A 24,834-nucleotide genomic window follows, 5' to 3' on the forward strand; every position below is an offset into this window, starting at 1 on the left:
GCCTCAAAGCTAGCTCTTTTTTCCAGCATGTCCATAGCTTCTTTTGACAGTGGTTATTCAGTAGCCTACTCAGATATATGGTAAATGCATCATTATGTTTACACAAAGACAAGGCATGAACATTCAGGTATTGACTAGTAGAGAGTTGGTGCTGAAGATGATTCCTTTTATAATTTGTTGTTTTGTTTTCAATTAATTCATTAGAAATTCAATGTTTTGATTTTTGAAAGAAATGATTAATGTTAAGTGTATAGTCCATTTTGTACATAGTGCTAATACAGTACAGTAGTACAGTAACTAATCCAAACACTTATGGATTAATAGTGATCAAAACTTCATCATTCTGACATCTCAACATAACAAAATGTTCATTATCTTCATTATTATAGTTCTCTGTTGTCCTGTAAATGAGCACGCAAAATTCAAACAACCGGTATGTCCTTCATGGCCTTTCTAGTAGCTGCATTGCATACCTCAGTTTTTATCAAAATACCTGCATTCAGAATTCCTTATTAATTTCAAATAATATTTATTGTATTTTTGTTTTTGTCTGGGGTTTTTTCCCCCCATGTAATCAAGCTAACATTAGCATAATGGCAAATTTCCTGCCTGTCTAGATTAGCTACAGAAACATTGCCCTGTTCAATAGCCTAGCTATTTAAGCTAAGCTATTTAAGCTGGAAGCCCCGTGTTATGTAGTTATTCTGAGAAAAGACTGCTACAACTTCTCATTGGATTGATTGAGATCTTTGTCACCATGTCAAGCTTGTCCCACCTGGCAGCGGTTAGACAGCTGTGAGCAGAGCATGGATATAGTTCTGTTCTCATGAATTTCTGCCATCGTTATCTTGTGATCTTTCTACTGTAGGGTGTCACCTTGACAGGTATGCTACTTGGAAGCCTCTTCTAAGCCACTTTTTAACAAAATACTTGGTTGGTCAGTGTTATGAAAATATCGACAGTACTTATGATGTCCTAAGAAAAGTGTATTGTGGTGTATATTTTCCACGATAATGATATCAGATTGTCGTATCACACAACCCTAATAGGAAACCTCTTTTATTCCTAGAGGAGCTCTTGCCTTTTTCTCACACTGGTCCTGGGGATCCGGTTGTGATATGACTTGATGGGTTAATTATGAGAGGAGCTCTGACAGTTGATATTCAGATCAAAGTGAACAGACCTGGGAGCTTTTCTCAGTTCCCTCAGGCACATACGGCATATTCACACCACCAGATAGCTATGCAGAGATAAGCGTCTGAGAGCAAGGCGGGAAGGCTAATACAACCCACCACACACACACCCCTCCCCAAAATCTCTCTCTGAACCTTCTCACTCTCTTCCTCCCTCTCTTTTTCTCTCCTTCTCTCTTACTCACTCCTCCTCCCCTCTATAAAGCAGTCTACTCCCCAAATTAGATGATCCTTTAGAAGTGAAATGATCAAGAGAGCTCCAGAGGTATTCCAGTTTTGCTAATGAAGCCTTGCTTTCTAATAAGTCACACACTTGCACACTGTAATCATAATTGAAATGCCAAGCAGGGTTAAAGACAAACTATGATCTGAGACAAAAGCAAAGACTTCTATATTCACTGCCATTCAAAAGTTTAGAATCATTAAAAAAATCATTATTTTCACTGTAAAGCCAGTATGGTGGCAGAATAGTGTATGAAATGATTATGTATAGGTGTATTCTATTTGTGCAATATTATATATTATATATTTTCAAATAAATAATAGGAACTGATAGTAGGCAATAATACTAAGTAAAAAACAAAACAAAACTTAAGGTATACTTTTTTATATTTGCTCATTTAGTACCACAGCGATGCAAAGTACCTGGAGGTAATTCAAGAATCTCTAACTTAAGAGGGCCATACCAACCATAACTTGATCTAAGTAATTAAATGAAGTGTAGATTTGTCTATAATGATGAATGGAGCTTAATGTTATTCTGAATGACTGGATTTGTAATAAAATTAATATCAATCATGCCATCCAGTTTATTCCAGAGATAATCCCTCAGTTGGTATTTTAATGATAGTGGTGAAGAGCATAGGTGTTTATTCGGGTTGAGATTTGATGGCCGCAAAGGCCATACTATTCATTGACCCTTCATGCCCTGTGAATGGGGATATCATCATCTTAGAAGAGACCACTCTGACGAGGATGTTTCATCATAGGATAAAGGTGATGAGTCTGAATAACTTGATTTGGGATGACGCTTCCCTCTAAAAGGATTAGCAATCCAAAACCATGCCAGCAAATTGCCTCCAAAGCATAATGAAGCCACCAGGGCCCCCTCACTGTAGGGTCAAACATTCAGACCTCTGCCATTGTCTCTGTGTATAACCACACCACGCATGCACTCGCCCACCTGTGGGGGACTTGGTGAAAGATGACTCATTTTTTCCACATCTCTGTAGACAAGTAGTCACCAAACCTCCTCCTTGAGATCTGCTTTCCAGCAAAGTTTAGACCTGCGGTTAATATGCTGCCCCACCACTTATCTAGCTTTTCTGCGTCTGAACCAGCTAATCAAGGACTTCTGAAGAGGTTAAGTAGCCAGAGCAGGTATGGCAAAGTGTGCTTGGAATTGCATCTCCAGGACCAGAGTTGGTGACTCTGCTGTATGCCTGCTTTTTTTGCTCCACTGAACTTTCAAAAGTGTGTTTACCTCTGTAATGAGGTGGTTATGCACTGCAGCCCTTCTATAATATCCCTCTCTATGCAGTTGTGGACGGACTGTTCTTGCTGACAAAGTCTGATCACGTCCTGCATCGACATTTTCGGTCACCTGAGGAACAGCTGCTCTTCTGTTTTTCCTAGCATGTCACACTAGTGCACAATCATCACAGTCACTGAATGTGCACGTTTGATGATGATTTCCAGCCCTGTTCATTGATGGTTTTCCCACAGATCTAAATGCAGATTTATTGTCTTTAGTTACTGTTCCTACTGAAACACTAGCCAGCTGAGCAGTCATTGTGATGGAAGCTCCAGCCATCAATTATTGTGCCCAAGTAATGAAGTTTAGTCGCTTAGATCTTTTCCTCTTTCCATCCTGATCCAAATTCATGGTCATCTTGTCCAGCAGTTTTCTACATGGCACTGAGCATGGTAGGATCTTAATTGCTTAAGTGTGTCATGCAGTACACCTGTCTGGAAGCGTCTGCACTAGTCATGTTTCTTCCCTCATTTGTTCAGGTTTTTCCTTTAATTTGTTACTTGTCCGTATGTATAGACAGTGAGTAGGAGACCAGCTCTGGCTTCTCGAATTTCTGCAAAACATCTGTTTTTCAATGGGCGTTTACTTTAGCCTGAATACATATAACAGACCTCTCTGCTTTTTACAAGCTCTGTGAGCATACACATCTCTCTCTTTCTCTCTCTCTGTGTCTCTTTCTCGCAGACTCCCCTGTGTGTGTAATGAAACACCTCCCGTCTTTTCTCTCTCTTCAGGAAAGAGCTGTTTGACATAAAGAGTTGCATTTCTGATTTGCATTGTGTTGTGGGCCAAGAAAAGGGAGTAAAAAATGAATGAGTAATCTTATCCATGCATGTCGGACATTTAATCTGTGTTTGCCACGGCTGCAGAGTCTGCAAAGAATGAAGATCATGTTGAATAGCAGCAGTTTAGAGAGACTGCCTGAAAAGTCCCCAGCATTTAACACCCTATAGGTGTGCGTGAGAGTATGTCTGTGTTTTTTGCATTTTTTTATAGCTGCGGTGTCTCACCTGGAGTTTTGATGTTGCTGTTCCAGCGAGAGGTTGTACCTGTCCACCTTGCATACGTCCTGTCAGCAGAACGCTGTAGAGTCACAGTCAGTGACACATTTATTGTGTGCAGTCAGCTGATACTGTAAAAGTAGAACTTTTTTATTGAGCCCATGGAGCTGGTTTAAAAAAAAAAAAAAAAAGCCCACCAAATTAAAAGCCGTCTGCTGCCTGGGTCTTGCCTTGGGCCAGTTCTGTCTGGCATGAGCTTTTTCTACAGCGATCGTGATTATCTTCTCAGTTTAAGATTCTCTATACACTGGTGCCAGTCCTAATCGGAACACTGTGTTAACCTTCCCCAAAGCAGCCCCTATTAATGATTACATCCATATTTATGAAGGCGTTTTACATGGAGGAAAATCTTTTCGCAGTGTTTCAATTAAATGCAGATTTTTACTTTTGCTGAGGCTGATGTTTGACAGTACATTAAATCATTTACATTGGATTTATTACTGTAAAAATAAGGGTTTTGTTTTTGCTATTTTTCTCCTCCCTCATTGCTGACCTCGACCAGTGTGCTAGCACCACTAAAGCAGAGTTGACCAGCGGGGTAGACCCACACTGAATTCAATACGTGTTATTTGTTTGCATTGTGGCGATATGTGCCGCAGGCTTTGATGGATTCGGGAGCACCGTGGTAGGTTGATTGAATCTGGTCTTTACTGCGCTAATTGAGGTTGGCCAGACTTTGCAGAAAAGCCAGGTCCTTTCCCCAGAGCGTGTAGGAGCAGGGTGAGGGGGGTGCAGAGGTGTGGAAGCAGCTGGCCCTGCCTGAGAAGCCGCACCACTCCCCCATTAACAAAACTGTCAAGGGCTGCTGGCTGCCATGGCCAAGCAGCTTCTCCTCCTTGCTTGGCATGGACACGAGTGGACATGTGACAGACTCAGAGCTTTGGCAGGGCCACGATGCCTCTGCCCCTCTGACTGGGGCTTTGTGCATGGAGGTGTGTGTGTGTGTGTGTGTGTGTGTATGTGTGTGTGTGTGTGAGAGAGAGAGAGAGAGCCACCAGCTCTCAACCCCCAACCCCCGCCCCCCATTTCCCCCTAACTCCTTCTGTCCAGTGCCAGCTGGGAGGTGTGAGGATTAGGAAATGCAGATGATCTCACCCAGCTCACCAAACGTCACACACACACACACAGGCCATTTTTATTTTTTAAAAGTCCACTTATTCCCTCATGTCTCCTCTTAATTTACTGTTATTTTGCTAAAAACTGAATTTCCTGAAAAAGAATGCTCTGCGCTCAAAAAATGAATTGAGTTTGGGAAATTTGTATAATTCCTTAGTCTTTAAATGAGTGTTTAGTTGGGCTGTTAACAACACATCTTTTACTGAGTCGTACAGGCAGTTATTGGTATAGAATAGAGGATAAGACAACACCCCTCCACACAGAAGACTAGGTTCCATTCCCTACTCAGGCTAGAGCACAGTGCCTTGGGCAGGACTCCTAACACTACATTCGCCTACGTCTGTAACATAATGTAATTCTAAGTCGCTGTGGAAAAGTTAGTTAGGAGTTAGATGCGCATTAACTTAATGTCATATGACCAGGTTTTTTTTTCTATATTGTACCCCTCCATTCTTCAAGTACTATATGTGCTCAATATATGTGATATGGTGGTCCTTTGATGTCAGCGATGTGTTCTGCACTCAAGAACATTTGCTCTTTTTACAGACAAAAGACATTGAGGAGATTGCCAAGAAGGCCCAAAACCTACCCAAGGTGAACAAGAAAAGACAGAGAATTGCGGTTTTCACCCAAGGCAAGGAAGGCACTGTAATGACCAAAGGTATGTAGTTAACCGTAATTGGCTCAGTTATTTAGCCGTTTCTAAAGCGTGTTTCCAGGGCTTCTCGGATCAGAACAGTCTAGATGGAAAATGACTTCAAAGGAGCTCTTAGAGTGAGGAAAATGCAGCACATGTCCTTTCACCCTTTTACTTATTTACAGTAGGCATGATGTTGATAGATTTCCTCTGTAAACATTTGTGAATAGCCCCAAACAAGGTCATCTTAAGAATAGAATGCCGTTTTCTCTGGCGGCTTTAGCTGTTGCTCTGTGTGAAATGAATTCACCCTTGGCAATGACCTCCTATCTCTCAGATGCAGAATTTGAATCCAAAGGGCTGTAGCAGTCGGAGACATTGCTATGGTAACTGAGTGGTGGGGGATGGTTCGACAGAGTTGATAAGTTTAACTGAATAGTGGAGAAAGCATCGCAGTTGTAGCTGATTAAGCCAGCAGGGTTTGCAGTTCAAAGCAGGCCGGTGGGTTTGTAAGGGAGGGCGGGGGAGGAGGGGGAGCTTGTTGGGGGTGCTGAGCACTTTCTGTTTCTCTCCTCCTGCACCTGGCACGCTGACTGCTCTTTCTCACTCTGATACGGCCCTGATTCACACCAATCCTGTTTGCTCAGGATAATTTCATTTTATCGCCTTTTGTCTTTTGATTCATAGAACTTCATAACTGTGTTGACAGGTTTCATAGGGATGGGGTGTCGTAAACACAAGAGTCTCTTGATCTCTGTCTCAGAATATATATGATGTGTGGATTTTGTATCCAAAGCTGATATTTTATGATTATCCTGTGTAATGCTTCCCTGAGATAAAAGGGTGGTTCACATTTACTGAGATCAACAGTTTCAAGTCCTCTCAGATCAACTCTGACCTGTTCTGTGTTTTATGATACTTAAGAACTGTTAATCCCAAATGGCTTGAAAGAATACACATGTCTTCAAATATGCAGTGTTGTAGTGCTCGAGTCCCATCTCTGTCTCGAGAATGCAAGGTAATGGTTTTGGACTTGTTTCGGTCCCAACATTAAATCTGTCTTGTCTCAGTCTTGGGTTAAGGAGGACTCATCATTTTTTGCTAATCTAGTTCAGGGCAAGGCCTTTTTGCCCCTTTTATCCCTTTTTATTTCAGAGGGAAGTGGGAGGACAGCTATGTAAAATGAAGCAGATATTTTATGCTACAAGTGGTAACCAGATTGCTGCTGCAGCACATGCAGTGCACAACAGCATTTTATATTTCACAATGTCATGGTCAATTTTACAATGCATAGTTTTAATTTTAATGAATTTTTTTACCTCTGGTACAAAATACTTTTGTGATTAGTGTAAAAAAGAAAGCATTTTATTAAGTTTAATGTAGTTTTTCTTGACCAGTGCTGGCCAAAATTGCCCCTTAACATATCTGATTTTAATTTAGTTTTATTTTTTTTACACCACCAACTCACCCATAGAGAGTATAAGCATGCTTATACTATATACAACTTATTCAAGTCTTATTCAATCTGTTAAAGCTGTACTTTTATTTCTATTTTAATAACAAAACGTAGGGTTGTAAAATATGGTTTTAAACAATCTACCTGCCTTCTTTCTTTTTTTGTATGTTTTCTTTTTCGGCCTTGGTGCTCCACAGGCCTTACACTTTGATCCCCTAAGACAAAAAATAGTTTGTAAAAGACTAATATGAATTAAAAATCTTAAGGGACCACTGTACGGTTCTGGAGTATGATTGATATTTGAATTCGACAGCAAAACAAACACACCCTTTCCTTCAGTGCTCCTTCAGAGGCTCCGCTTTTTTCTAGATCTTTGTGGCCATAAAAGCTTTCGCAAGCGTTATGCAGACAGTTGTCATGATATAACGTTAGAGTGAAAAATGACACAGCAAATAATGTAACTAACGTTAGCTTGGTAGTGGGTTGGCAAACGGTCTTTACAGTTTCTGCTGTGAAGCTAAGCAGCTGCTATCACAAATTCACAAACAGGACAAAACAATACTGACCTACAGATTGTGTGAAACAGCAAAAATATGTCAATGTTACCCACCTGTCCAGCGGCAGCGACCTCCTTATCTCTATCCATGCATTTCAAATGCTTCTTTTTCACCAGCTTCTTGTTTGAATTTTCCTGTTCCAATTTATAAGGTGCAGCAGTTACAACCACATTCTGGTGACTCAGCTTCTTGTTCAGATTTTCCCATTACACCTTAAATTGTGACCGGCTGTGTGGTCACTGTCTGGCAGAATAAAATGTGGGGAGGGCCAATGTTACAGGGCAGGACTAATATGTATGCATGGCTATGAAAACAGAGAAGCTCTGATTACACACACACACACACACACTGAGGGTTTCGCTTCTCTGCTCTGAATGTCATTAATCCACTATGTCTTTATATACAAAATAGTTGTTTGCTGTTTTATTAATGTTTAAAATGTTGTGTGTATCACCTTTAAGCTTGACTATTCTAGCACTGCAAAGTCTTGGTCTTGACTTAGACTTGATTTGTCTTGGCTGCAACACCAGTATCTAGCATGTGAACTAAATGTACATGGTTTAGGTTAGGTGGGATATGGCTGTAATAAGTCATTCCTGTCTTAGTCAATACCCTGCACATTTGGTTTATGTATTGAATATAGGTGTTTTTGAGATATTATTATGTATATTGCATTTATTCATATGTATGATTTACCATTTCTGTTCTGTCCTATTCTATTCTATTCTATTCTATTCTATTCTATTCTATTCTATTCTATTCTATTTACCTAAGCAATAGTTCAGTAGATCACAATTTCATGGCAAGTTCCTTGTGTGTTCAAGTGCACTTTGCCAATAAACTGATTTTGACTTGTAACTGTATTTGTAATTGCATCGTCTTCTCTTCAGTCAGATGTTATTAACGACTTCTGACTGACGCTAAAACCCTAAGGGAGACACTTTCCCCATCCCTGTGTGTACCTGCTGGCCTCCAGGTGTAATCTCCTTCACAATTCCACCTTACGGGATTGGAGAGGTGTTGAACACGGCGCTTGCAGAGCCCTGTCTTATACCACTTCCACAACATGTTACCAGAGTAAAGCTGCAAAGCTGGCTGTATCGGTTCCACCACGCTGCCTTTATCACACAAACGCTAATAGCATTAGTCCCCTTGGGCTGATAAGGGCGTCAAGCAATTGCTACTCCTGTAAAGCCTCATCAAAGGAAAGTGCTACAAGACAATCCTCCACTTTTTTTTCTTTTCTTTTTTTTTTTTTTTTTGCGGAACTGCCAGTTCTGCCTCCTGTTCTGGAAAAAGGCTCCAGCTAACTTTGAGCCAAAGCGTAAGCTTTAGAGAAAAGACCCTCCTGGAGGCGGTTTTCACAGGGCTGATGAATGGCTGCCTGGGCTAGCCTCTCGCAGCCCTTTCATATGAAGCTGTGGGGTTAGTGGCAGCCCCTGGTGAACCCTATATGAAACGTGTGATGAATGTTAGGAGGACGAGGAGCGCATGTACGAGGGTGTTGCTCATAAAAAAATGAAAACGAGAGGGGAAAAAAATGGCAAACTTGATAAATGTCAGGCGAGGTATGAGCCCGGAATAAGTGGGTTCAAATAGCAGGGGCGACAGAAAGAGAGGGAGGACATTGTTATTGCTCCCCATAGCCTGCGCCAATAAACATCAATATAAAAGAGAATTAAAGATTTGCTCAACCTCCCAGAGGCTGCGCTCTGATGCTGTCTGATCCCCACATTTCATTTGCAATTTGCTCTCTGCGCGGGGATGTGATCATTCAGCAGCCTCTGAATGTCACAATGAAGTTGTTTTAATGATGATTAAGAAGGTTGCGATGATGGGCCCTGGGGCCGAAGCTCCAAAGAGATGCAGATTTGTTATTGTTGAGTTCCTTTATGTTCTTTTTCTCTCTTTTCCCTCTCTTTCTCTCTCTCACTTGCTCTCTTACAACATTAAATGCAAGCCGTCCTCACCCTTCCACATTAATTTCCTTAATGAAAGCTGCCAGGGAAGAGCCCTTAATGAAGCACCTCTGTGACACTGCTGAACACAGCCTGGCCCTGCTGACGCACCTATTACAGGCTCAAATTAAGGCCACTGAGCCCACACTGTTTGATCTAATGACTGCTGAGTGCGCAGGGTCGTCCACAGGCTGCGGCGAGGATGAAGGGGCTTCGCTGTGTCACGGTGGAGGAGAGGGTCGGTGATGTACTACAGTAGTATACCTTGCCCCCCCCTTTTATTCTCAGCAAACAAGCTTTGGAGACAGTACATGCATTAATCAGGTAGTGTGAAGCTAACTGGCTAAGCCAGAGGGCTGCACTCGGGCTGATAAGGCGACGGCCCGGGTGTAAGCACCGCTGGAGCTTGTAGCTTTTTCAACTACAGCCGGAATCTGTTCCCTGATTTATCTCAATGATTAGTATTTCATCTTGGCTATCTGAAAGCAAGATTCCACTCAGATAACCTTTGCCTTGCTCCGTTTTTATATCATGCCAATAAAAATAACAGCATGAGCAGTGTGCTGTCGTGACTAAACCTTGTACAACCCCAATTCCAATGAAGTTGGGATGTTGTGTAAAACATAAATAAAAACAGAATACGATGATTTGCAAATCCTTTTCAACCTATATTAAATTGAATACACTACAAAGACAAGATATTTAATGTTCAAACGGATAAACTTTATTGTTTTTTGCAAATATTCACTCATTTTGAATTTGATGCCTGCAACACGTTCCAAAGAAATTGGGACAGGACCATGTTTACCACTGTGTTACATCACCTTATCACCTTTCCTTTTAACAACACTCAATAAGCGTTTGGGAACTGAGGACACTAATTGTTGAAGCTTTGTAGGTGGAATTCTTTCCCATTCTTGCTTGATGTACAACTTCAGTTGCTCAACAGTCCGGGGTCTCTGTTGTCGTATTTTGCGCTTCATAATGAGCCACACATTTTCAATGGGAGAAAGGTCTGGACTGCAGGCAGGCCAGTCTAGTACCCGCACTCTTTTACTACGAAGCCACGCTGTTGTAACACGTGCAGAATGTGGTTTGGCATTGTCTTGCTGAAATAAGCAGGACGTCCCTGAAAAAGACGTTGCTTGGATGGCAGCATATGTTACTCCAAAACCTGTATGTACCTTTCAGCATTAATGGTGCCTTCACAGATGTGCAAGTTACCCATGCCATGCATTACACACCCCCACACCATCAGAGATGCTGGCTTTTGAACTTTGCGCTGATAACAATCCGGACAGTCCTTTTCCTTTTTGGCCCGGAGGACATGACGTCCATGATTTCCAAAAACAATTTGAAATGTGGACTCGTCAGACCACAGGACACTTTTCCACTTTGCATTAGTCCATCTCAGATGAGCTTGGGCCCAGAGAAGCCAGCAGCGTTTCTAGGTGTTGTTGATATATGGCTTTCGCTTTGCATGGCAGAGTTTTAACTTGCACTTGTAGATGGAGAGACGAACTGCGTTCACTGACAATGGTTTTCTGAAGTGTTCCTGAGCCCATGTGGTAATATCCATTACAGAATGATGTGGGTTTTTAATGCAGTGCCACCTGAGGGATCGAAGGTCACGGGCATTCACTGTTGGTTTTCTGCCTTGCTGCTTACTTGCAGAGATTTCTCCAGATTCTCTGAATCTTAAACTGTTGGACTATTTGCTCATGAAGTTGTTCACAAAATGGTGAACCTTGCCCCATCCTTGCTTGTGAACGACAGAGCCTTTCAGGGATGCTCCCTTTATACCCAATCATGACACTCACCTGTGGAATGTTTCAAACAGGTGTTTTTTGAGCATTCCTCAAAGAACACCAGTCTTTTGTTGCCCCTGTCCCAACTTCTTTGGAACATGTTGCAGGCATCAAGCTCAAAATGAGTGAATATTTGCAAAAAGCAACAAAGTTGATCCATTTTAACATGAAATATCTTGTCTTTGTAGTGTATTCAATTGAATATAGGTTGAAAAGGATTTGCAAATCATTGTGTTCTGTTTTTATTTATGTTTTACACAACGTCCTAACTTCAATGGAATTAGGGTTGTATATCCACCACGAAAACTTTATAGGAGGAGGAAATGTTCATTTTTCTTGGACCAGTTTTCATGAGATGCTCACATATAGTAAAGAGTCAATTGTAAATGTCAAATTACATTTATAAAAAATGGACTAAAAATGGGTTTTGTTATGACCGACATTAAGAAAGAAACAGTCGTATGTCTTCATTCAGTAAATGTTGTGATTCTGTGTGCATGAGTAAGCCTGGCTGAGAATATAAATCTTTACAGAATTCCTTGTTGTATTTAGAGTTGCTTACCTTGAAACTGGACTTGCTCTTAGAGAATGTGTCTAATGCTGAGTCTTATGCTGTGATTTACCTGCTCTTAATGAACTCCCCAGAGAAGCCTTTTGGTTTCACTCTCTGTTTTTCTCCATCTGTAAGCCCTCAACAAAGGTCATTATGCACTAATCAACACACTCCCTGTGTGTGTGTGTGTGTGTGTGTGTGTGTGTGTGTGTGTGTGTGTGTGTGTGTGAGAGAGAGAGAGAGAGAGGGTTCTTTTTCAGTCACTCTCTCCCTCTTTAGCACACACTCACTTTGTCATATTATGTTAGGGTTATTATTTTGGAATGTCTGTCTGACCTTGTTTGTGTCTCATTAATGCAATACTCCCTCCATGCAGCTGAGCAAAAGCAGAGAGTTTTTAAAGCAGTCAATGAGTGTGGGCACTTGTTTTCATGAGCCCACAGAGTGGGAGAAAGGTTAAGGAACTGATTTGATAAATTGCGTAAATGGCTTGTTCTGATAATGGAAATGCGTTGTATTGATAAGATCTTGATGCGGTTGCCTACACAACACAATATTAAGTCTTCATTCATCACCCCTGAGTGAATAAGTGACTACACCCAGTCATAAAGTAAAAGCACTGTTACTTCTGGATGCTGACATGTGCACACACACACACGGTTTTGTTTTAATGTGAGGACAGGGGTTTGGAATCATTTTTATTTGATTCATTAACAACTAAGTTAGACAACAGGAGGTATGTTAAGATGTTTAATACAGTGTTTTACATTGTTAAATAATAAACAATATACTGTTAATATACTGATATATATATATATATATATATATATATATATATATATTTACACCAAGTACATGACCTGCCTAGGGACTTGAGTACCATGTATCACATATAAGGCTGTGTTATTGTAACTTCATTCATTTCTAGGTTTCTCAGTCATTTCAGAACCTTCAACAGTCCTTTTTATCCTTCTGGGCTCATAAAATCTCTTCCGTGTTTACAGCTTCTTACAAATGAGTTCTTACAGGCTAGTAGCCTCTTAACAGAATACTTTTTTGTGTGTACCTCCTACAAATTGGTTTAATGTAATTGAAAACGATTTTGAACGATTATTTCACACTTTTCAATTGTAGTGTATTATTACCGTTTTTCTTCGGACAGCGGTGATAAGTAAATGTGTGGTGTATCATTTAGTATGAGCCTCTCAATTCAGTACTCACAAGTATCAAACAGTGTATTTAAAGAAGCAAAGAAGTACTGGGCACAATTTAGTGTTGATTATATTGTGTGGAGTATGATAAGGAACTATATAAATATAAGTATAAAGTCCACAGTGAGGGCAGACACTGTCTCTTCTGTCAGTGCTGCTTTCTCCTTCTCTCTAAATTGAGAACAGGAAAGAAATGCACACTCTTTGTAAGTGTATGTTAGGTAGAGGTTATTATAGTACTATTATTTAATATTGTGCTTTATAACATTGAATGTGCTAATAAACTGACAATGGAAATGTTAACATATTACCATAAGGCATTGTTTTATTTTTGTTGCATCAAATTGAGACACTATTTTATCAAACCAAATTAAGAATTTTGAACATTGTTACAGCCCTGGTAGCTACCTATATGTAAAAAGCTTTAAAGCCTAAACTATAACTAAACCTTAATCTAAACCCCAGTAACCAAGGAAAAATGGTTGAAGTTTTAAAAAGTAAAAGTCTGGGTGCATTGTCTTGTCTTGTAAATGTAGCAAAACAAGTACATATGCACACATCCATGCTCTCGTCTCGGTCTTTCCTCGTGTCGCTTGTCATGTGCGAAGGGGCTGACAAAGAGCTACTCACTCCCCTCCATTGATCGTGACATCACCTCTCGCTTCAGACTGATTAGCATGGCTGGGAGGTGAGAGGATGTGATCAGCATCTCACTTTGAAAAGGACAGTGCAGCCTGTTAAAGCCTCTCTCTGGCCCACTCCTCCAATTGTTTGGGCCGGTAGTTCCCGCCTTATTCGGCACGGCGCTGCTGTATATTAGCCGGTAAATGTGTTGGTCACACTCATTGTTTTCGATGTGGAAGGCTTGGAGCAGAAAGATGAGGCCAGCGAGGCTGACCTCCTCAGGTTTGTTTACTGTGAGGAGGGCCGCTGTTGTTTACTACTACAAGCATTTGTTTGGCTGAGGAGCAGATGAGGAGTGGATTTAGGAGTAATAATCTTTCACCAGTGCGCCAGGCCTTGCTTCTCTCCGCTGCTCGTTGGTTGTGAGTCATGCCTCATTGTTCCGTGGATGGCTTGTCGTTCAGTGCTACAGGTTTTTATTGGAGACATCATCTCGACTTGGCTACGGGGAGGACTACGCAGTAATTCAAACGCCTTTGATTCGAAGCACTTAAGCATTTCAAAATCACATCGCCTGGTGTAATTTGTCAGATCCATTGTTAAGATACAGAGGAATAATTAACGCATGACCTTGGGCGTTGGTGGATTTGCTTTGCTACATTATGAGCCTTATCACGTTATGCTGCATATAACCAGTGATAACAAGGGTCTTTATTGCACTTAATTAGCATAACTCAACAATGCTGTAAATGTTACGATGGCCATTTCTGCTATTTGGCTTCTATAAATAGCCGTGAACACAGGCAGCTGCGCGTGTGTTGTCATTGCGGTCTGTTTTATTTTAAGGCGGTCCAGCACAGTTATAGAGCAGGTTCCCAGAGCGGTTATAGAAGAAGGGTAGAGGGTTCATCCTGACGAAGACAAATACACCAAACACACACAGCACCCTGAAGCTGATATCACACTCCTTATCCACGTGTGCTGCTGTCAAAGAGCACCAGAGCAGCTGAACAAGAGCTATTAATACAACCTAACAACCACTGAGGTGCAATTCCGTTGCCCTTTTTTCCGCTCCTTGATTAGTCACCAAGAGAAAAGTGGAGGTTTTTATTATATTTCACTTTCTACACAAGCTTGTAAAAGGCAGTAATGGATGAACCACGAAAGCTTCGGAACTCCCTGTGAACTGCCACAAAATGATGTTTACAGGGCCCACCACAAGCCAGGAACAACAAAGACAGGCTTTGGCAGCAAAGTTTTAATTGCCATGCCTATTAAAGAGCCATGCCAATGGCCTCTTTTGTGTTATACATTAACATGAAATTGGTCCTGGAACACTCTCTGGCTAACCAAAGCAGCATGCTCATGGCCAAGTTCAATAATCTGTTTTGAATAAAGATGCGATGTGTACCCTCCAGCCTGATGAAATGGAGTGGGGGAGACGTCTATCATTGGTGGTTTCAGGAAAATCAGAGCAGTGTGTGGCAGTGGGGTGTTTATAGCAGTTTTTATTTATTTATTTTTTTTAAACTCTCGCTCTTGTTCGAATTTGGTTTTGCTTTATCTTTCGCGTGCTTGAATAAATTGCCCTTGTTCACGTTGGGCCGCAGCCCCTGTATCCCCTCGGTTCAAAAGTGATTCGTCTTTGCAGCATAATAATTTCTTTTTCTGTGTGGTGAACTCTATTCCCTCAAGGCCACAACAAGCATACTGTTTTGCACATATAAACAAGAGCTCAGATTATCTTAAGACAAAATACTCTATGAAGGCAAATCTATATTATTACTTTATTATTATTATTATTATTAGTAGTAGTAGTAGTACTATTTATTTTTACTATTGGGCATATTGACTGATTGACAACATGATGAATTGCTCTGAAAACATCCACTTGGCCCAATTAGTGGCCTGGATTTAGAGGATTTTTTTTTTCTTCCATGGCATCTGCTTCTTGCCTCCGTTCCCTGAAACTCTTGTCATTGTCTCCATTGAGAGTGGAGAAAGGCTCCTGGACACCATTTGGCACCCAAGTGGTTGGACGCCTCAGAGAGAGTGCAGCTCGGCCCCTCTACTTTCTCACGTCCTCCCGCCATTATCATATCAATTGATGCAGCTTGTTGAAGACAAAGTGAGGTTATGGGAACCACCTAGTGCACCATGCGCCATTAAACATCAATGCAAGGGACACGCACATGTGCAAGTTCAGCCTTGTTTACCAAGATGGAAGAGGGGCAGCGCATGTAACTCATTCTCCCACAGCTTACAGCGCTTCACTCTGGACCCTAAATTAACTTCAGATGCCTTCTCGCTCGTTGTGGTTTTTTTTTACTGCTGTTTTTGCTTTCCTGAGGTATCTTTCCTCGCGTTGGCAGTGGCCCGTATGAAATCGCTGGTGCCTTACAACATAGTCATAAAGGTACCACTGCGTTGTGTAAGAGCTGGGAGTCTAATGTGTTTTTGTTGTGGAAGCAGACTGCTGTGGGTGTGATCGTAGCTGTGCAGATGTTGTAATGTTTGTGTTCTTAGAATCCTCTCTTAGTCTTGATGAGTCATCTCCACAAGGCTGTGCAGAGCGGGTGTATGCGATGTGCCGTCCGTGAGGGCAGAGGTCACGCTGCCCAGACTTTGTGCTGTCATTGGCAATTTTCCATCGGCTCCATTTGCTTCCTGCTGAAGTATTTAATGGAATAGTGACATGGAATGATGTAGAGCCACCAACATCTACAGCATTGATATCTGCTATGCAGAAGCCTGTTAATGAGTAATCCGCTGGAAGTTGTCAGACTAGAGCTGGCTAGTTTTTTTTGTTTCTTTCCGCCCTCGCATTTTCAGACTACTTTGTTTTTAAGTCATAGGAGGAAGTAGAATCAGGTCAGCCCAAGTACAGAGGAAAGTGCCACACGCAGTTTCATTTAGCATACACTCACTGTCTGGTCATTTATTCCCCCCTCGCTCTGCTCGGGGCAAAACCACATAATGAAACTACAGTAGGTTAAGGCTTAATGCACTCCCTTTGTTGTTTAGCTGAAGTGGGGGTTTGCATACCTGTTTTATTCACACAGCAATTATTTTAATCTTTAATTGCAAAAAAATTACAGACAGATCATGAGTTACTTCTAACTTAATTCACATGTAAGATTCTCTAGTTAATCATTTCAAGAGGAAGGCGGGCGTGCATGCTTCATCGCCTGCATTAATTAGGCAAAGTCGTTTTGCTGCTAATTAGCTGATTCTAAAAGGATCTGCTTTTTTTGTGTAATTAATTATCAAAGACACAATCGGCTGCCTCGTTTAGGGGGGGGAAACTGCTCGCGCACACAGATGTGTCTCGAGTGCTTATTGTTGCATCAGTTTTTAAAGCCTTTTGCTCCCTTTCTGTTTGTTTATGAGCTTTCCTCTGGAATTCTCCACACAGCAATGGTCTTTGACTCCCACTATGAATAATTAGAAGGTGTAGACTTATAGCTCACTGTTGGTTTTTTTTGAGGAATAAGGAGTGCTTTAGCAGTCAGTTATGGTTGGCTCGTATGGTTCGGTTTACTTGATTTTATTTTATTCAGAGCTTTTTTTTTTTTTAGTTTGGAGATGTCACTGAAGATGTTGAGGAGTACAGAGCTGTGTAAACAGCTGAATTTCCAAAGGTAAATCAGTCATGTTGCTGCTGCCGGTTGCCAGGCTCTCTGTAAATGGAGTTTTTTCAGTGTGTTCTCAAAATGCCAGGCAGGATCAAAGATTAGGCTCGCTGAAGTGTTCTCCTTACTGCAAAGCCCCCAAAGTTACGGCAATATCCTCTGGCTCAGAGTGAGCCTCATTGCACTCTAATGGCTGATAATGCCATAAATAAAACAGGAATGTGGAGAGCTGTGGATGTGCAGGAAGGGCCGCCGAGAGAGAACAGTAGAAGGAAGAGAGTTCTGTGGAGGGGAAGTAATAAAAACCATACGTGATTTTAGTCGGAATCAGGGCACCTGGAAGATCATTAAAACTGAATGTAGTGGTACGCTGGATTCTGTAGTATGGTGTTTTAGAGAGAAGATCTCTCTCTAAGCTTAAGAGCTGTCTTTTTTTGAATGTTTCCACCCAAAACAATTGCCTCTCCTTAAGTATAAGGCCTTAGTGAGGCTCTGGCTTGTGCAAATGGCCTGTTCCACTGGTCCTCATTGTCTCTGTCATTCAGCACTGTACCTGCAGATTTCTCATTAGCTCTGTAGCTCAGGTTTTTCTCTGCCTCTGCTGTGCTGCTGATTATTAGCATCATGCTCACTATATTTGTTTGTGAAAAATTAGTTTTAACACCAACGCTGCCGACTGACAAGGTATACAGGCTGTCACGCTAATGGTTGCTGTTTCATTTGCGCTTTCCTTTCACATATACATGAGATTGCTTTAAAAAATGGAAGAAAAGGTTTTGAAATGCATTAAACAGATTGGGTGGTACAGTTTTTTATCAGAGGCATAACCACTTTTGACAGCAAATTTATTTCGGAGAGGGGAAAAAAGTGAGGCTGTTCTGAAAAATGCAAACGCACCTGTCAAAAAGCCTCGGCCCACAAATGGGATTCGCTATTCTGTTGGGTGAGTTGTAAGTGTCTGCACACTAACTAACCTCAATTCATCTGTTCTCAGGTGACAAGGTAGAGACATTCCCTGTCATACAGACTGACCAGAGCGACATTGTGGACACTAATGGAGCTGGAGATGCCTTTGTGGGAGGTACAGTATCAAAACAGTTACACATACTCTTAGACCATATCATACACCCAGATACAGTGGCGCAAAAAATATTTGGACATTTTGTGCCACACTTTATTAAAAAAAAAAAAAGTTTTTGTGCTAGGAAACAATATATCAAACCAAGCGGTATTTATTTTAAACAGACTGTTCTGAGACTTCCCATTTGTTTTTGGCAAAATGTTCTTGCAAAAGGAGGTTTGAATGTTCCTAATCGTTTTTGTTTGAGCATTCTCTTCTGCAGGTTTTCATCCAAAATGCCTTTGCACATTGCTGTCTTCATAATTTCATCAAAACAAGCTCACCATCACCACTATAAGAAAAACAGCCCCAGATGTTTCCACCTCCTGAGCTTTACAGTCACCTTAATGCAGTCTGGTTGGAATTCTTCTCCAGGCTTTCTCCACACAGAGAGTCAACCACGAGTTTGGTGTTGTGCTAAGTGTTATTCTCATTTTGAGAAATAGTTTAGGAAATAACCTATAAAACTTTAGAAAAAGGTCCATCAATAATAAAATAGTTAACATATCCAAATAATGCTTTATGGTCACTTTATATTAGCACTGTGAACATTGTAAATGGCCTTGTTCCTAACAGAAGTTCTTAATCATATTGCATTTAGAAGTCTAGAGGTACTGTGATTTTGCTATATATTTAGAAGGTCTGATTCTTTATATAGATTTATATATAGATCTAGATTTATATATAGGATGATTCTTCTTCCTGCAAAACAGACAAACTACTTACAAGCACAAGTGTGGTATCAATTGAAAGTTTAGAATCCACACTTTCCACACAGTTTCAATAAACTGTCAGGGGGAAATAAATAATCAGATGTAAGTAGGGGTGTTTCAAGCTATGTACACCACTGGGGACAGATATGAGATAAACAGATATGTGAGTAAACTGATCTGTAAGTTCGCATTTTAGTTCATCTTTTAAGGTCAATGCAAAGCAGTGATTTCTGGCATCTGCTCTTCTTTGTTAATAATGTGAAAATGTGTAGATCTTATTTGAGTATTACCATTTAAAAAAGCAAGATGTGTAAATAGGAACATTTTTACACTTCAGTTGATTTTTATAATCACGCTGATGAAATCTGAATTCTGTTCTTAATATGTGTGCACTTGCTCTTGGCGCACCCAAAAATAAAGGCAGCATCATGCTTCTTTTATACAGTAATAGAAAACAGAAATGCAGACAAACACAGAAAGCTCCAGTTCCACATGCTAATGTAAATCAAAGTTTCTTAATGCATTGCTAAATAGAGATTAGGTTTAATAGGGTTAAGAGCAAAAGTACATGAAGCACATTAGGTTTTTGGCCAGCTTTTCAGATTTACTCTAAGTTTGCTCTAAGCATAATGGGAAGATGACACCACTTCTGTAACTGCTTAATTCCAGTACTTTGCTGTATGCAGAACAGTGTAGCTAACTTATTTAGAAGATAAAAGGATCTTCTTTCAGGACAGACTAATGGAGCTTCTAAATGCTCTACTGCTGTGATCTATTCTCTGAGGGTTCCGGTAATAACTGCGCTTCAGGATACAAACAGTCTGTGTGTGTGTGTGTATGTGTGTGTACACCAGACTGAGCTGTGAAGTCATCTATCAAACTTGTTTGCTCCTCATAAAAAAACAGAATTTTTTAAGGCTGGAATGCTGTGTGCTCAGGCCTTTTATGTTCCCTGTAGATAGTCTTTATATAATGCCTTTATCAGCGGTCTTGTACCTGCTTCGCTGCCATTCAAAGGCCATGTGTCTGATTTGCTACCGTGTCTTCCTGTAGCTTGTCCAGGACAACCCTGAGACTAATAGAGCTGTGAGCATGTTTGCTCAAACGTCGTATCGATTTTTTTTTTAACTCCTTTATCCGTTCCAACAAGAGGTTGGAGGCCATCTCTGCAGCGCGTTGGAAAATGAATTTGCCAGCTGTTTTTCAATGCGTTTCAGCACTGCTGCGGAGTGCAGAGATCTAGGTGGGAGGGTTCAGAGCCTGAGGGCTGCTGGAGGAGTTCTGTATTGCACATCACTGAGGGTGTCTCTGCCAGCACCTTTCTTTACCCCCTCCAAGCTTGATTTATTTAATTTTCGCTCAGAAAAAGGAAAAGTACTCCGTTTAAAAAAATATATATCAATACCAGAGCACAGATTTGCTAAGATCTGTTTGCTCTGTGTCTGCGTGTCTCACATACGTTTAAGTGAATTTGTACCCATTTGTCTTTTTATTATCTTTGTCAGCAAAACATGGTAAAGTCAGCTCCATAACTATTGGCACATGTGGTAAAGTCATAAGATATGTCACTGTAGTTAAATAGCTGAATCTCACAATGAACAAACCTTTAATTTAAGAAAATTTTGTCTATAGAAACACTCCTCCTTTTTTTATATAAACAAAACCATTTGTCAGTTATTGGGGCACTAAGTGCAACCTCCCTTTGTAAACATAACAGCAGTGAGTCTTCTCTTATAATACTTGTTGACATCAGAGAATACAGAGCAAGCATTCTGAGCCCTTAATACAAAATGTCTTCAGACGGTCTTCTTTGGAGAAATGCGCCTCTCAAACAGTCCCTCTCACTGTGACTGGGGGAAAAATAAACAGGGGTTCTTTTTTAGAGAGGTGCACTACAGCTCTGGTTGTTTGAAATGTTTAAAATTATTATTTGTTAAAAAAATTTCATGTATTTAGCTATGTGTCTACGCTTTTGTCTTTCATTAGTGTATTTCATCTGTGTATTCTCTTATCTTAATATATATATATATATATATATATATATATATATATTTCACAAACTGATATATGGCAGAGGTGGCATCCTATGACAGTGCCATGACTGAGCTCATCAGATCAACCCATTCAGCTGCCAGTGTTTGTCTATCTATGTTTATCTCCAAAGCTGTGCACTTATGGGTGTAGCTGAAACACCTGAACTCAGTTATTAGGAGTGTCCCAATACTTTTATCTGTATAGTGTATGTGGCACAGTTTCTCATCCACATGAATAATCTGATTGAGAGTTTCCCAGCAGAACATTGCTCAGAGCATCACACTCACTCCACCAGCTTGTCTTTTTCCCGTAGTATATCCTGGTGCCATCACGTCCCCTCGTAAACTCCGTAAACATACCGAACCATCTAGATCATATAAAACAAAATGAGACTCGGTCAACCAGAGAGTTCCAACACACACATGCGCACTGTAGGCACCTCATTGATGGACAAGGATTAGCATGTGTACTAACAGTGTGTTGCTACGCAGTCCCTTACGCAGTAGGGTGAGAGGCACTGTGTGTTGTGCAACTATTTCTTCCATAAGCATCATTAAAAATTCCTGTGGCTTTTGCAACAGTAGCCCTTTTATCAGTTCAGACCAGACAGGATTGCCTTGCCATCGCACACTGATGAGCATTGGCTACCTGATACCCTGTTGCCCATTAATGATTTTTCCCTCCTCTGAGGACTGTCAATAGGTATTCACAAATGCTGAGCAGGAGCACCCCTCAAGCCTTGCCATTTTGGAGATGATCTGACCCAGGCATCTGGCCATGATGATTTGGCCTTTGTCAAAGTGTCTCAGGACTCGAGTAATCAAACACGTCGACTACAAAAACCACCTGTTTGCTTTCTGTCTAATATATCCCAGACCTTGATATGCACCATTGTTACAAGATAATCAGCATTATTCGCTTAATCTGTGAGTTGTCATAATGCTTGGATCATCTGTGTGTGTATATATCATTGATAAGGGGTTTTAGTTCCATAGACTTCTAGTTCCTTAGAAATTTACTTCAATAAAATGACATGTTCCTGTCCTGTTTTCAGAGTGAGATTGAATGACTTGACCACAAAAAAAAAAAAAAAAAACGTTTTTTCACGACTTACAATTATGGAGCTGACTGAATCTCTGAAATGGCAGCCTTAAAGGAAATAGAAAAGCATTTTAACTTTAATGTTACTGCAAGTCATTTCCATTATTACAGTCATAATGTCCTGTACACAAAATGTCTTGGACACTGCTGTTTACAAATGGCATGAGTACAATCCCTGTTTCTAAAATTTCATACTGAAAAATGAAAGAAATTGAAGGTTATGTTTCAATATGACCATGACAATAGCGTGTGCGCGTTATGTGTGTGCGTGTGTGCAGATTTTAATTAGGATTAAAGTCGTCCACCCACTTAGCCAAATGACAGTAAGTCCCTCCTCAGAAAGCAAAGTTGTTATTGTTGATAACCCCCCCTCGTTCTCTCTGTGCGTGTGTGCAGGCTTCCTGTCTGAGCTGGTGCAGGATAAGTCTCTGGAGCAGTGTATCCGTGCTGGACACTATGCTGCTAACGTCATCATTAGGCAAGCAGGCTGTACGTTTCCAGAGAAGCCCGACTTCCACTGAAAATGACAAGTGGACTTCTTCACCCCAGTGTTAAACAGGACTGATGCCTTTCTATTCTTTTTATAATTTACTTTTTACCCTTGTTTATTCCACTCCTCCTTCCCTTCTTGCATTCAGACTTCTGTGCCTCTGCTACATAGTAGCCAGTCCCACTTCATGATGTATTCATGCGAACATTTTACTTAATAACAAACTTCTGTTTACAACATTCGCAACCCAGTGCTGCTATAAATAGCAGTTTGTTTTTACTAAAATTTGTTTTAGGTTCTTTTTCTGTCCCCTGTAATGAAAACGTTTGCAGAAGTCATTTGTAATGGTAATAACCAGCTTCTTTCCAGACGATATTTTATTTGAGTTGTACCAAATGTCTAGATTTTAACACTTGCCAGAAAAGCAGCACCTTAATGACTCGTGCTGTTTTGAACTGTAGGGGTAATTTCATTTCAGTTTTTAAAGGCCAGTCTTCTCTAAAAAGCCAAACAGTTTTGTGAGATATTCATTTTTAACTATATAATAATGTACAAGAACAAGAAAACCTCTGCACGCATGTGTGTGTGTGTATGTGTGTTATGTAGAGTGTCTGCATTTTGCAATATAAATGCACTGCCTCTACTGACAACATTAAAAAGTTCATCCCCTCCTACAATTTCTTGTATCCTTGTACTTCGTTGTGGATTATAAAGGGTGGAGCATATATTTTACAACATGTAGTTACATTTTTTCAGTTGTGATAGGTTGTGCAAAAGATCTAAAACACTTGGTATCATATTTTGAACATTCATATTAAACCTCAAGTGGTTATTAGTCGTTGTGCTGTACTATTCAATTACCGGAGTAATTATATGGTTATACAATGAGTTATGTTTTCATTCAATTTAACAACTGGTTCAAGTCTGCACTTGGGACTTTTTCCCAGTTTAAATCCGGTTTGGTAGATTTCATTGGCCACTTCTGTCCACTAAAGTGGTCATAATATAATATGAACATAAAAATAACCACGAAATTCAAATTGTCTAAAAATATCTCTTCTCCCACAAGACAAACACAAATGTTGTATCAATTAAACGTTTGCAATCAACATTCTTGGCAGAATTTCTGCTTTTTCCCAATGAGCTAAGAGAGAAATGTCAAATTACAGCATTCAATCAATCAATAATTCTTGTCAGCAGCATTAACTAAGGGTTACATTTTAGCAGGATGGATACGGAGCCTTTCATCTCTGATCAGAAGATGTCAAAGTCATGCTTTCCACTGCTGGTCCTGTATCATACTGTTCCTCAGCTGCTTAGAATACAGTTGGAGCCCTTGTCCCTCTTCTCATTGCTCTTCCCCTTGATCATAGTGGCAAGCCTGCATGAGGTTTTCTCTGTTATGGGATTAGCAGCAGCTATTCATGGCCATCATCAGGGAGAACTGAAAATACAGCTGTCCCTTTGTCCCTCTGGCTATAGCTGGTGACTCTGCTCATTGCAAATCCAGGTTCTGTCCGGCTGAGGTTCAGAACACGCTCATGTTATATACCTACTCAACTCACAGCAGAGTCCTTCAAAGCTCATTCATATGTCTGCACTCAGTACCATCATCCAGTCCCACTCACACTGACTGCGAAAGATATTAAATATTCAGGTTGAATCATCTTACAGGCTGACAACTTTCTTCAAATACAGACAGCCGATATAACCCGAAGTGAAATGCAGTGTAAAGAGAAACCCCTGCATAACAAATGCAAGAATTGGGTAGATGATGGGGCTAGATCACCATACTTATTACATAAGCATCAAAAAATTGTTTTTCAACTGATTAATATTGGAACATGTATGTATCTTATAGCCATAACAAAGCCTGAATTTCCAGTAATATGCCTACTACACTATATGGACAAAACTATTTGTACACACCTCCTTATTATTGAGTTCAGGTGTTTCACCCACACCGATTGCTAACAGATGGATAAATTTAACCACATAGCATTGCAATCTCGATAGAAAAGTGCTGGCAGTAGAAT

General features: G+C 40.5%; 1 protein-coding gene and 1 long non-coding RNA gene across 4 annotated transcripts in view; one reads left to right on the forward strand and one right to left on the reverse strand.

Moving 5' to 3' along the window:
- Positions 1 to 7,796, reverse strand: part of LOC119263481 — a 42,749-nt gene extending 34,953 nt beyond the window's left edge. Inside the window, exon 1 of the long non-coding RNA XR_005130303.1 lies at positions 7,608 to 7,796. This is a non-coding gene — a long non-coding RNA (uncharacterized LOC119263481). The remainder of the gene's footprint in view (positions 1 to 7,607) is intronic.
- adka (adenosine kinase a) overlaps positions 1 to 23,475 on the forward strand; it is a 172,271-nt gene extending 148,796 nt beyond the window's left edge. For all 3 annotated transcript variants that reach the window (XM_017696547.2, XM_017696550.2, XM_017696549.2), the window contains 3 exons: positions 5,451 to 5,565; positions 18,335 to 18,421; positions 22,705 to 23,475. In XM_017696547.2, the coding sequence (XP_017552036.1) occupies positions 5,451 to 5,565; positions 18,335 to 18,421; positions 22,705 to 22,829 (327 nt within the window). In that variant the 3' untranslated portion in view covers positions 22,830 to 23,475. The remainder of the gene's footprint in view (positions 1 to 5,450; positions 5,566 to 18,334; positions 18,422 to 22,704) is intronic.
- Positions 23,476 to 24,834: the final 1,359 nt, after the last annotated feature.

The sequence above is a fragment of the Pygocentrus nattereri genome, chromosome 5 (genome assembly GCF_015220715.1).
Source record: "Pygocentrus nattereri isolate fPygNat1 chromosome 5, fPygNat1.pri, whole genome shotgun sequence".
Classification (NCBI taxonomy): domain Eukaryota; kingdom Metazoa; phylum Chordata; class Actinopteri; order Characiformes; family Serrasalmidae; genus Pygocentrus; species Pygocentrus nattereri.